This window comes from Myxine glutinosa, chromosome 5 (genome assembly GCF_964187855.1).
Source record: "Myxine glutinosa chromosome 5, kmMyxGlut1.1, whole genome shotgun sequence".
In the NCBI taxonomy this organism is placed as follows: domain Eukaryota; kingdom Metazoa; phylum Chordata; class Myxini; order Myxiniformes; family Myxinidae; genus Myxine; species Myxine glutinosa.
This window is the reverse complement of record NC_136265.1, coordinates 97,454,860-97,467,151: the sequence shown is the minus strand read 5'-3', so window position 1 is coordinate 97,467,151 and position 12,292 is coordinate 97,454,860. Positions and strand designations below refer to the sequence as shown.

At 40.9% G+C, this 12,292-nt stretch overlaps 1 protein-coding gene across 1 annotated transcript in view; it reads right to left on the bottom strand.

Annotated features, from left to right (window-relative positions):
• The window catches only part of LOC137427329 (uncharacterized), a 111,317-nt gene that overhangs the window by 79,382 nt on the left and 19,643 nt on the right, over positions 1 to 12,292 (bottom strand). The window contains exon 2 of the mRNA XM_078778385.1: positions 9,484 to 9,655. Coding sequence (XP_078634511.1) covers positions 9,484 to 9,586 — 103 coding nt within the window. The 5' untranslated portion in view covers positions 9,587 to 9,655. The remainder of the gene's footprint in view (positions 1 to 9,483; positions 9,656 to 12,292) is intronic.

Sequence of the window (12,292 nt, the reverse complement as noted above, 5' to 3'; positions counted from 1 at the left end):
TTTTCAAAACTAACACAAGTGCGAAAAGTCGTTTTTCAACACTAACACAAGTGCGAAAAGTGGTTTTTCAACACTATCACAAGTGCAAAAAGTGTTTTTCCACACTAATACAAGTGCAAAAGTGGTTTCCTGCACCAACACAAGTGCGAAAAGAGTTTTTTCAACACTAACACAAGTGCGAAAAGTGGTTTTTCAACACTAACACAAGTGCGAAAAGTGGTTTTTCAACACTATCACAAGTGCAAAAAGTGTTTTTTCCACACTAATACAAATGCAAAAGTGGTTTCCTGCACCAACACAAGTGCGAAAAATGGTTTTTCAACACTAACACAAGTGCGAAAAGTGGTTTTTCAACACTATCACAAGTGCAAAAAGTGTTTTTTCCACACTAATACAAGTGCAAAAGTGGTTTCCTGCACCAACACAAGTGCGAAAAGTGGTTTTTCAACACTAACACAAGTGGGAAAAGTGGTTTTTCAACACTAACACAAGTGGGAAAAGTGGTTTTTCAACACTAACACGTGGGAAAAGCGGTTTTTCAACACTAACACAAGTGCGAAAAGTGGTTTTTCCACACTAATACAAGTGCAAAAGTGGTTTCCTGCACCAACACAAGTGAGAAAAGTGGTTTTTCAACACTATCACAAGTGCAAAAAGTGTTTTTTCCACACTAATACAAGTGCAAAAGTGGTTTCCTGCACCAACACAAGTGCGAAAAGTGGTTTTTCAACACTAACACAAGTGCGAAAAGTGGTTTTTCAACACTAACACAAGTGCGAAAAGTGGTTTTTCCACACTAATACAAGTGCAAAAGTTGTTTCCTGCACCAACACAAGTGCGAAAAGTGGTTTTTCAACACGAATACAAGTGCAAAAGTGGTTTCCTGCACCAACACAAGTGCGATAAGTGGTTTTTCAACACTAACACAAGTGCGAAAAGTGGTTTTTCCACACTAATACAAGTGCAAAAGTGGTTTCCTGCACCAACACGTGCGAAAAGTGGTTTTTCAAAACTAACACAAGTGCGAAAAGTGGTTTTTCAACACTAACACAAGTGCGAAAAGTGGTTTTTCAACACTAACACAAGTGCGAAAAGGGGTTTTTCAACACTAACACAAGTGGGAAAAGTGGTTTTTCAACACTAACACAAGTGCGAAAAGTGGTTTTTCCACACTAACACAAGTGCGAAAAGTGGTTTTTCAACACTAACACAAGTGCGAAAAGGGGTTTTTCAACACTAACACAAGTGGGAAAAGTGGTTTTTCAACACTAACACAAGTGCGAAAAGTGTTTTTTCCACACTAATACAAGTGCAAAAGTGGTTTCCTGCACCAACACAAGTGCGAAAAGTGGTTTTTCAACACTAACACAAGTGCGAAAAGTGGTTTTTCAACACTAACACAAGTGCGAAAAGTGGTTTTTCCACACTAATACAAGTGCAAAAGTGGTTTCCTGCACCAACACAAGTGCGAAAGGTGGTTTTTCAACACGAATACAAGTGCAAAAGTGGTTTCCTGCACCAACACAAGTGCGATAAGTGGTTTTTCAACACTAACACAAGTGCGAAAAGTGGTTTTTCCACACTAATACAAGTGCAAAAGTGGTTTCCTGCACCAACACGTGCGAAAAGTGGTTTTTCAAAACTAACACAAGTGCGAAAAGTGGTTTTTCAACACTAACACAAGTGCGAAAAGTGGTTTTTCAACACTAACACAAGTGCGAAAAGTGGTTTTTCAACACGATCACAAGTGCAAAAAGTGTTTTTCCACACTAATACAAGTGCAAAAGTGGTTTCCTGCACCAACACAAGTGCGAAAAGAGTTTTTTCAACACTAACACAAGTGCGAAAAGTGGTTTTTCAACACTAACACAAGTGCGAAAAGTGGTTTTTCAACACTAACACAAGTGCGAAAAGTAGTTTTTCAACACTATCACAAGTGCAAAAAGTGTTTTTTCCACACTAATACAAGTGCAAAAGTGGTTTCCTGCACCAACACAAGTGCGAAAAGTGGTTTTTCAACACTAACACAAGTGCGAAAAGTGGTTTTTCAACACTAATACAAGTGCGAAAAGTGGTTTTTCAACACTATCACAAGTGCAAAAAGTGTTTTTTCCACACTAATACAAGTGCAAAAGTGGTTTCCTGCACCAACACAAGTGCGAAAAGTGGTTTTTCAACACTAACACAAGTGCGAAAAGTGGTTTTTCAACACTAACACAAATGCGAAAAGTGGTTTTTCCACACTAATACAAGTGCAAAAGTGGTTTCCTGCACCAACACAAGTGCGAAAAGTGGTTTTTCAACACTAACACAAGTGCGAAAAGTGGTTTTTCAACACTATCACAAGTGCAAAAAGTGTTTTTCCCACACTAATAGAAGTGCAAAAGTGGTTTCCTGCACCAACACAAGTGCAAAAAGTGGTTTTTCAACACTAACACAAATGCGAAAAGCAGTTTTTCAACACTATCACAACACTTGTGATAGTGTTGAAAAACCACTTTTCGCATTTGTGTTAGTGTTGAAAAAGTGGTTTCCTGCACCAACACAAGTGCGAAAAGTGGTTTTTCAACACTAACATAAGTGCGAAAAGTGGTTTTTCAACACTATCACAAGTGCAAAAAGTGTTTTTTCCACACTAATACAAGTGCAAAAGTGGTTTCCTGCACCAACACAAGTGCGAAAAGTGGTTTTTCAACACTAACACAAGTGCTAAAAGTGGTTTTCAACACTATCACAAGTGGGAAAAGTGGTTTTTCAACACTAACACAAGTGGGAAAAGTGGTTTTTCAACACTAACACAAGTGGGAAAAGTGGTTTTTCAACACTAACACAAGTGCGAAAAGTGGTTTTTCAACACTATCACAAGTGCAAAAAGTGTTTTTTCCAAACTAATACAAGTGCAAAAGTGGTTTCCTGCACCAACACAAGTGCGAAAAGTGGTTTTTCAACACTAACACAAGTGCGAAAAGTGTTTTTTCCACACTAATACAAGTGCAAAAGTGGTTTCCTGCACCAACACAAGTGCGAAAAGAGGTTTTTCAACACTAACACAAGTGCGAAAAGTGGTTTCCTGCACCAACACAAGTGCGAAAAGTGGTTTTTCAACACTAACACAAGTGCGAAAAGTGGTTTTTCAACACTAACACAAATGCGAAAAGTGGTTTTTCAACACTATCACAAGTGCAAAAAGTGTTTTTTTCACACTAATACAAGTGCAAAAGTGGTTTCCTGCACCAACACAAGTGCGAAAAGTGGTTTTTCAACACTAACACAAGTGCGAAAAGTGGTTTTTCAACACTAACACAAGTGCAAAAAGTGGCTTTTCCACACTAATACAAGTGCAAAAGTGGTTTCCTGCACCAACACGTGCAAAAAGTGGTTTTTCAAAACTAACACAAGTGCGAAAAGTCGTTTTTCAACACTAACACAAGTGCGAAAAGTGGTTTTTCAACACTATCACAAGTGCAAAAAGTGTTTTTCCACACTAATACAAGTGCAAAAGTGGTTTCCTGCACCAACACAAGTGCGAAAAGAGTTTTTTCAACACTAACACAAGTGCGAAAAGTGGTTTTTCAACACTAACACAAGTGCGAAAAGTGGTTTTTCAACACTATCACAAGTGCAAAAAGTGTTTTTTCCACACTAATACAAATGCAAAAGTGGTTTCCTGCACCAACACAAGTGCGAAAAATGGTTTTTCAACACTAACACAAGTGCGAAAAGTGGTTTTTCAACACTATCACAAGTGCAAAAAGTGTTTTTTCCACACTAATACAAGTGCAAAAGTGGTTTCCTGCACCAACACAAGTGCGAAAAGTGGTTTTTCAACACTAACACAAGTGGGAAAAGTGGTTTTTCAACACTAACACAAGTGGGAAAAGTGGTTTTTCAACACTAACACAAGTGCGAAAAGTGGTTTTTCAACACTATCACAAGTGCAAAAAGTGTTTTTTCCACACTAATACAAATGCAAAAGTGGTTTCCTGCACCAACACAAGTGCGAAAAATGGTTTTTCAACACTAACACAAGTGCGAAAAGTGGTTTTTCAACACTATCACAAGTGCAAAAAGTGTTTTTTCCACACTAATACAAGTGCAAAAGTGGTTTCCTGCACCAACACAAGTGCGAAAAGTGGTTTTTCAACACTAACACAAGTGGGAAAAGTGGTTTTTCAACACTAACACAAGTGGGAAAAGTGGTTTTTCAACACTAACACAAGTGGGAAAAGCGGTTTTTCAACACTAACACAAGTGCGAAAAGTGGTTTTTCCACACTAATACAAGTGCAAAAGTGGTTTCCTGCACCAACACAAGTGAGAAAAGTGGTTTTTCAACACTATCACAAGTGCAAAAAGTGTTTTTTCCACACTAATACAAGTGCAAAAGTGGTTTCCTGCACCAACACAAGTGCGAAAAGTGGTTTTTCAACACTAACACAAGTGCGAAAAGTGGTTTTTCAACACTAACACAAGTGCGAAAAGTGGTTTTTCCACACTAATACAAGTGCAAAAGTTGTTTCCTGCACCAACACAAGTGCGAAAAGTGGTTTTTCAACACGAATACAAGTGCAAAAGTGGTTTCCTGCACCAACACAAGTGCGATAAGTGGTTTTTCAACACTAACACAAGTGCGAAAAGTGGTTTTTCCACACTAATACAAGTGCAAAAGTGGTTTCCTGCACCAACACGTGCGAAAAGTGGTTTTTCAAAACTAACACAAGTGCGAAAAGTGGTTTTTCAACACTAACACAAGTGCGAAAAGTGGTTTTTCAACACTAACACAAGTGCGAAAAGGGGTTTTTCAACACTAACACAAGTGGGAAAAGTGGTTTTTCAACACTAACACAAGTGCGAAAAGTGGTTTTTCCACACTAACACAAGTGCGAAAAGTGGTTTTTCAACACTAACACAAGTGCGAAAAGGGGTTTTTCAACACTAACACAAGTGGGAAAAGTGGTTTTTCAACACTAACACAAGTGCGAAAAGTGTTTTTTCCACACTAATACAAGTGCAAAAGTGGTTTCCTGCACCAACACAAGTGCGAAAAGTGGTTTTTCAACACTAACACAAGTGAGAAAAGTGGTTTTTCAACACTATCACAAGTGCAAAAAGTGTTTTTTCCACACTAATACAAGTGCAAAAGTGGTTTCCTGCACCAACACAAGTGCGAAAAGTGGTTTTTCAACACTAACACAAGTGCGAAAAGTGGTTTTTCAACACTAACACAAGTGCGAAAAGTGGTTTTTCCACACTAATACAAGTGCAAAAGTGGTTTCCTGCACCAACACAAGTGCGAAAGGTGGTTTTTCAACACGAATACAAGTGCAAAAGTGGTTTCCTGCACCAACACAAGTGCGATAAGTGGTTTTTCAACACTAACACAAGTGCGAAAAGTGGTTTTTCAACACTATCACAAGTGCAAAAAGTGTTTTTCCACACTAATACAAGTGCAAAAGTGGTTTCCTGCACCAACACGTGCGAAAAGTGGTTTTTCAAAACTAACACAAGTGCGAAAAGTGGTTTTTCAACACTATCACAAGTGCAAAAAGTGTTTTTCCACACTAATACAAGTGCAAAAGTGGTTTCCTGCACCAACACAAGTGCGAAAAGTGGTTTTTCAACACTAACACAAGTGCGAAAAGTGGTTTTTCAACACTATCACAAGTGCAAAAAGTGTTTTTCCACACTAATACAAGTGCAAAAGTGGTTTCCTGCACCAACACAAGTGCGAAAAGAGTTTTTTCAACACTAACACAAGTGCGAAAAGTGGTTTTTCAACACTAACACAAGTGCGAAAAGTGGTTTTTCAACACTAACACAAGTGCGAAAAGTAGTTTTTCAACACTATCACAAGTGCAAAAAGTGTTTTTTCCACACTAATACAAGTGCAAAAGTGGTTTCCTGCACCAACACAAGTGCGAAAAGTGGTTTTTCAACACTAACACAAGTGCGAAAAGTGGTTTTTCAACACTAACACAAGTGCGAAAAGTGGTTTTTCAACACTATCACAAGTGCAAAAAGTGTTTTTTCCACACTAATACAAGTGCAAAAGTGGTTTCCTGCACCAACACAAGTGCGAAAAGTGGTTTTTCAACACTAACACAAGTGCGAAAAGTGGTTTTTCAACACTATCACAAGTGCAAAAAGTGTTTTTCCCACACTAATAGAAGTGCAAAAGTGGTTTCCTGCACAAACACAAGTGCAAAAAGTGGTTTTTCAACACTAACACAAATGCGAAAAGCAGTTTTTCAACACTATCACAACACTTGTGATAGTGTTGAAAAACCACTTTTCGCATTTGTGTTAGTGTTGAAAAAGTGGTTTCCTGCACCAACACAAGTGCGAAAAGTGGTTTTTCAACACTAACACAAGTGCAAAAAGTGTTTTTTCCACACTAATACAAGTGCAAAAGTGGTTTCCTGCACCAACACAAGTGCGAAAAGTGGTTTTTCAACACTAACACAAGTGCGAAAAGTGGTTTTTCAACACTAACATAAGTGCGAAAAGTGGTTTTTCAACACTATCACAAGTGCAAAAAGTGGTTTTTCCACACTAATACAAGTGCAAAAGTGGTTTCCTGCACCAACACAAGTGCAAAAAGTGGTTTTTCAACACTAACACAAGTGCGAAAAGTGGGTTTTTTTCAACACTATCACAAGTGCAAAAAGTGTTTTTTCCACACTAATACAAGTGCAAAAGTGGTTTCCTGCACCAACACAAGTGCGAAAAGTGGTTTTTCAACACTAACACAAGTGCAAAAAGTGGTTTTTCAACACTAACACAGGTGCGAAAAGTGGTTTTTCCACACTAATACAAGTGCAAAAGTGGTTTCCTGCACCAACACAAGTGCGAAAAGTGGTTTTTCAACACTAACACAAGTGCGAAAAGTGGTTTTTCAACACTAACACAAGTGCGAAAAGGGGTTTTTCAACACTAACACAAGTGGGAAAAGTGGTTTTTCAACACTAACACAAGTGCGAAAAGTGGTTTTTCCACACTAATACAAGTGCAAAAGTGGTTTCCTGCACCAACACAAGTGCGAAAAGTGGTTTTTCAACACTAACACAAGTGCGAAAAGTGGTTTTTCAACACTATCACAAGTGCAAAAAGTGTTTTTTCCGCACTAATACAAGTGCAAAAGTGGTTTCCTGCACCAACACAAGTGCGAAAAGTGGTTTTTCAACACTAACACAAGTGCGAAAAGTGGTTTTTCCACACTAATACAAGTGCAAAAGCGGCTTCCTGCACCAACACAAGTGCGAAAAGTGGTTTTACAACACTAACACAAGTGCGAAAAGTGGTTTTTCCACACTAATACAAGTGCAAAAGTGGTTTCCTGCACCAACACAAGTGCGAAAAGTGGTTTTTCAACACTATCACAAGTGCAAAAAGTGTTTTTTCCACACTAATACAAGTGCGAAAAGTGGTTTTTCAACACTAATACAAGTGCAAAAGTGGTTTCCTGCACCAACACAAGTGCGAAAAGTGGTTTTTCAACACTATCACAAGTGCAAAAAGTGTTTTTTCCGCACTAATACAAGTGCAAAAGTGGTTTCCTGCACCAACACAAGTGCGAAAAGTGGTTTCCTTCACTAACACATGTGCGAAAAGTGGGTTTTCAACACTAACACAAGTGCGAAAAGTGGTTTGCTTCACCAACACCAGTGCGAAAAGTGGTTTTTCAACACTAACACAAGTGCGAAAAGTGGTTTCCTTCACCAACACCAGTGCGAAAAGTGGTTTTTCAACACTATCACAAGTGCGAAACGTGGTTTTTCCACACTAATACAAGTGCAAAAGTGGTTTCCTGCACCAACACAAGTGCGAAAAGTAGTTTTTCAACACTAACACAAGTGCAAAAAGTGGTATTTCCACACTAATACAAGTGCAAAAGTGGTTTCCTGCACCAACACAAGTGCGAAAAGTGGTTTTTCAACACTAACACAAGTGCGAAAAGTGGTTTTTCCACACTAATACAAGTGCAAAAGTGGTTTCCTGCACCAACACAAGTGCGAAAAGTGGTTTTTCAACACTAACACAAGTGCGAAAAGTGGTTTTTCAACACAATCACAAGTGCAAAAAGTGTTTTTTCCACACTAATAGAAGTGCAAAAGTGGTTTCCTGCACCAACACAAGTGCGAAAAGTGGTTTTTCAACACTAACACAAGTGCGAAAAGTGGTTTTTCAACACTATCACAAGTGCAAAAAGTGTTTTTTCCACACTAATACAAGTGCAAAAGTGGTTTCCTGCACCAACACAAGTGCGAAAAGTGGTTTTTCAACACTAACACAAGTGCGAAAAGTGTTTTTTCCACACTAATACAAGTGCAAAAGTGGTTTCCTGCACCAACACAAGTGCGAAAAGTGGTTTTTCAACACTAACACAAGTGCGAAAAGTGGTTTTTCAACACTAACACAAGTGCGAAAAGTGTTTTTTCCACACTAATACAAGTGCAAAAGTGGTTTCCTGCACCAACACAGGTGCGAAAAGTGGTTTTTCAACACTAACACAAGTGCGAAAATTGGTTTTTCCACACTAATACAAGTGCAAAAGTGGTTTCCTGCACAAATTCCACAGAAAAACACTCGGTCTATATAAGTGATGAAACCAGTCCAGCAGCTGATGTGAGCTTGGAGCATTGGGGTTTTCATTCTTGTGCTACCTCGAAATGCCTGCAGCTGTGCAATAACTCACATCGAGCTTGAAACAGTGAAGGCATTATCTTCTGCTCTCCCAACAATGGATGGAGGCCCTCATTGTCACAACAGAACAGGGCCATCTCTCACGACAGATCGCGAGCTTTCTATCCAGTCTGGTACCTCATCTTGCACTCCAAACTCTCTGCGTATGACATCTTAAGTCACCTCCACACATGGCTTACAGATTTCCTCGACTCTTAGATAAAACGTGTGCCTCTCAACGGAATCGTTTCACCTGCTCTACCTGTGAAAAATGGAGTGCCAGTGTGCTGGGCCCAGTCCTCTTATTCATCACCAATCTTTCTAAATCTCTGGAAAATCCTCTTAATCTCTTTGATGATGACTCCAATTTCTGCCGTGACATCCCGCTTTCTCCAGAGAGACAGGCAGAAGCTTCTTCCATCTTTTTCGACCTTGATAAAATCACAGGCTGCTCAAACACTTGGAATGTCTTTTCAATTCTGGAAAATACCACACTCTCACTATCGCTCTCTTAAAGAAGGTTATGGCATGATACTGCCCCCACCCCCCACTCTCCCCAGGTTTCTGCAAAGAACACTCAGTCCACCAGCAACCCTGTTCTGGTGAAACTACCCAAATCCAGGATCAGTGCTTGCTCCACTCCTTCCGCCTGTGGAACCAACAGTGAAACCAACTTCCACATTCTCTTCAATCTCATTCTTCCCTCCAACTCATCAAGACAGCTGATCACCACCATCTCAGATCATAACCTTCTTCAGGAGCGAGTGATGTAATCAGAAGTGGTGTCCATCGCACAACTCACCATTCGGCTGGTCCTTTTGCTCCTCTTCCAGACCCAAAGAGTACACATCATCTATTTTTAACTGCAGAATCGCAGAAGATCCTTCCAGCTCCTCAATCTTCATTCCACTCCGGAGCACAGTCAGCTGTTCCGATTCTGGCGGCACACAACTGGAATCCTTCCAACAGCCAACCTGAGGTGACATGACAGGTGAACCTTCAACAAGGCAATAAACATACAAACTTCCTGATGTTTGCTCCACCCTGAGTACCTTTATCCAACACAGTACCTACATGTAGTTTTAATTTTATAAGTTTTTAATTGAATAATGTCGGAACTTGAAGAAGGACCTTTACAGAGTAAGTTGATAACGTTCAATGATAACTTTAAAGATAAGTGGGAAGAATAATTTTCTTTTTTTTTTAACTCCAACAGAAAGTGTGTGGTTAAATTGTGATGGACATGTCAATGTGGTGAAGAGAAGCAACAAAGAACATCATTTTAATACACACCACGAGACGATTGCAAGTGAGTACCCTCCAAAAACGTCCCCGAAGGAAGGTACAAGTTAGAGCAGCAACGATTGCTTAATTTGAGATCATGCATACATTTGCACAGAAGAAGAATCCCTTTGAATATGGTGAGGTAATAAAGGAAGCTATGCTGGCAGCTTCCAAAACGTTTAATTCAAGACTTGCAAAATTAGTCAGAAATTATGTCTGCCAGAAAAGATGTTCAGCTATCTGAAAACTCAGTTATGAGGAGAACAAAATAAGTGTTGAAAAATGTCACCTGTATGCTTCAGCAGGATTTGATGTTGTGAATTTTTCATCATTCATATTTCAAAAAGCTCTCATTTTGGTTTGAAATGTAATATATCACGTCGTCGTGATCTATTTGAAATGTAATTGTACCACCGACGAGAAATACACGGAGTGAAGATATTTATCGGGCTTGCAAGCATTCCTTACGAGAGATCATTCGCCCTTTTTATAAAACTGTGTCAAGTACAACTTAACATGCATCTGCCATAGTATGATGGCGATGGGATATCTGGGAAAACCCCAATTTAACATTGAAGTAAATGGAGAAAGAGGAAAATATTTGATGATCTTCCTAAAATATTGTTGCGGATCTCCAATGTCGGCCTACCCCTTATCAAGGGGGGATTAATCCCCTTGTCTTTTTACTTGCCGACGCGATCCGGGGCTGTCACGTTCCTTCCGGTCGGTGTTAAATAGGGTTGTAAGCGGAATTCTTATTACCTAAGTACTAACACCGGCCGTGAAGCAAGGAAATAACCCCACCCGAACCACGGTTTCAGTGGACACGCCGAGCGATAGCGAGCCGCGATTCAGGCCGTTAACAGGTACTAAACCCGAATGGAGCGGTTCCTAGTCGTGCCACGCTTACCCAATGGAGAAATCACTAAGACGGTCGAATTGAGAGGAAACAGGAAGAACAAGTAATTTATTACGCTTTATTCAAATAAGAAGAGGAAGAGAAGCAATGTACAGTGAGGAAGAAGAAGCAGATACACAGGGCAGCCTTGTACAGTCTTATACTTATCCCCTGGACATGGGCCCGTTCACACTCAGTCACACTCTCAGACTCACTCACATGGGGTTTGTAGATGGTCAGGCCATGGTCCCAAGGATCTCGTTCACAGCTCGCTCCGGTCCCCGACTAGTACCGAGAAGACAATGGTAGACGGCAGGCAAGCTCTCCGCGTGGCGTTGGCGTGAAGCGGACAATTATATCGGGGAAAGGTAGGCTGGGCTAACGGTTACGTTGTGGCTCACGGCCGTCGGCCGCGTATGTAATAGAAGGACCGGCGCTTGATATGCGCTCCCCGCAAGCCCACAGCCAAATTCCCACCGAGCCCTTGCAATTGATCAGGATAGCGCGTCTCTCACAATAGTTCACAATGGCGCTTTCCCCAGCGAGTCCTTGAACCAACAATGCAATGCGCTCCAACCAAGTCCTTGTAAACCGCATAAGTCCTTCTCAATACTTGTCACAGCGCGTCTCTCCTCATAAATGAGGTGGGGGCCTCGCGCAAAGGGTTTTATTGCCACGCCCAGCGAACCCTCTGGAACCTCTAGCCACACCCTGTCAAGCGATCTCCCCCGAGCCCTGGTTGGTTGTTGGGGTCTTACCGGCTCCGCCCTTGATGTCTGCCTGACGTGGCCACACCCCCGACCTCACGCTCCGCCCCCTTTTCAGGCCTTACCTCGTGGCATTTGGGCTGGTTTGAGCGAAAGCTCAAGGGCAGCGAACGCTACTGGCAAGCAAGGTGCAAAGGTCAAAAAGGGGAATGGAAGGAAAACTCTCCTCCGAGGTGGAATTTGGAGGGTTTGGTGGCAAAATGGAAGGGAGTCTACCTTATTTGATTTACACAATGCAGATGATTTACAAGGGAAATGGCCTTATCCTAAACACATACTATACAACAACAACAACATGCATTTTAAGGCCATTTTCCCTACTAGAGCGGGGGTTAGCCTTGCGGTCCCCATGACAATCTTCTCCATTTTGCCAAATTTTCTGCATCTCTCCTTGTTAACCCCCTTGCCCGCATGTCTTCTTCCACCGTCTTTAGCCAAGTCTTTCTCGGTCTTCCCCGTCCTCTACTTCCTTCTACATTTATTTCCATCACTCTTCTCAACCAGTCACTTTCATCCTTCCTCAACACATGACCAAACCATCTCAACCTGTTCCTCTTCACAGCATCAATCACAGGCTCTATTCCCATCATCTTTCGCAATTCATCATTTGTCTTCCTCTCTCTCAGCGACACTCCGCACATCCACCGAACCATTCGCATTTC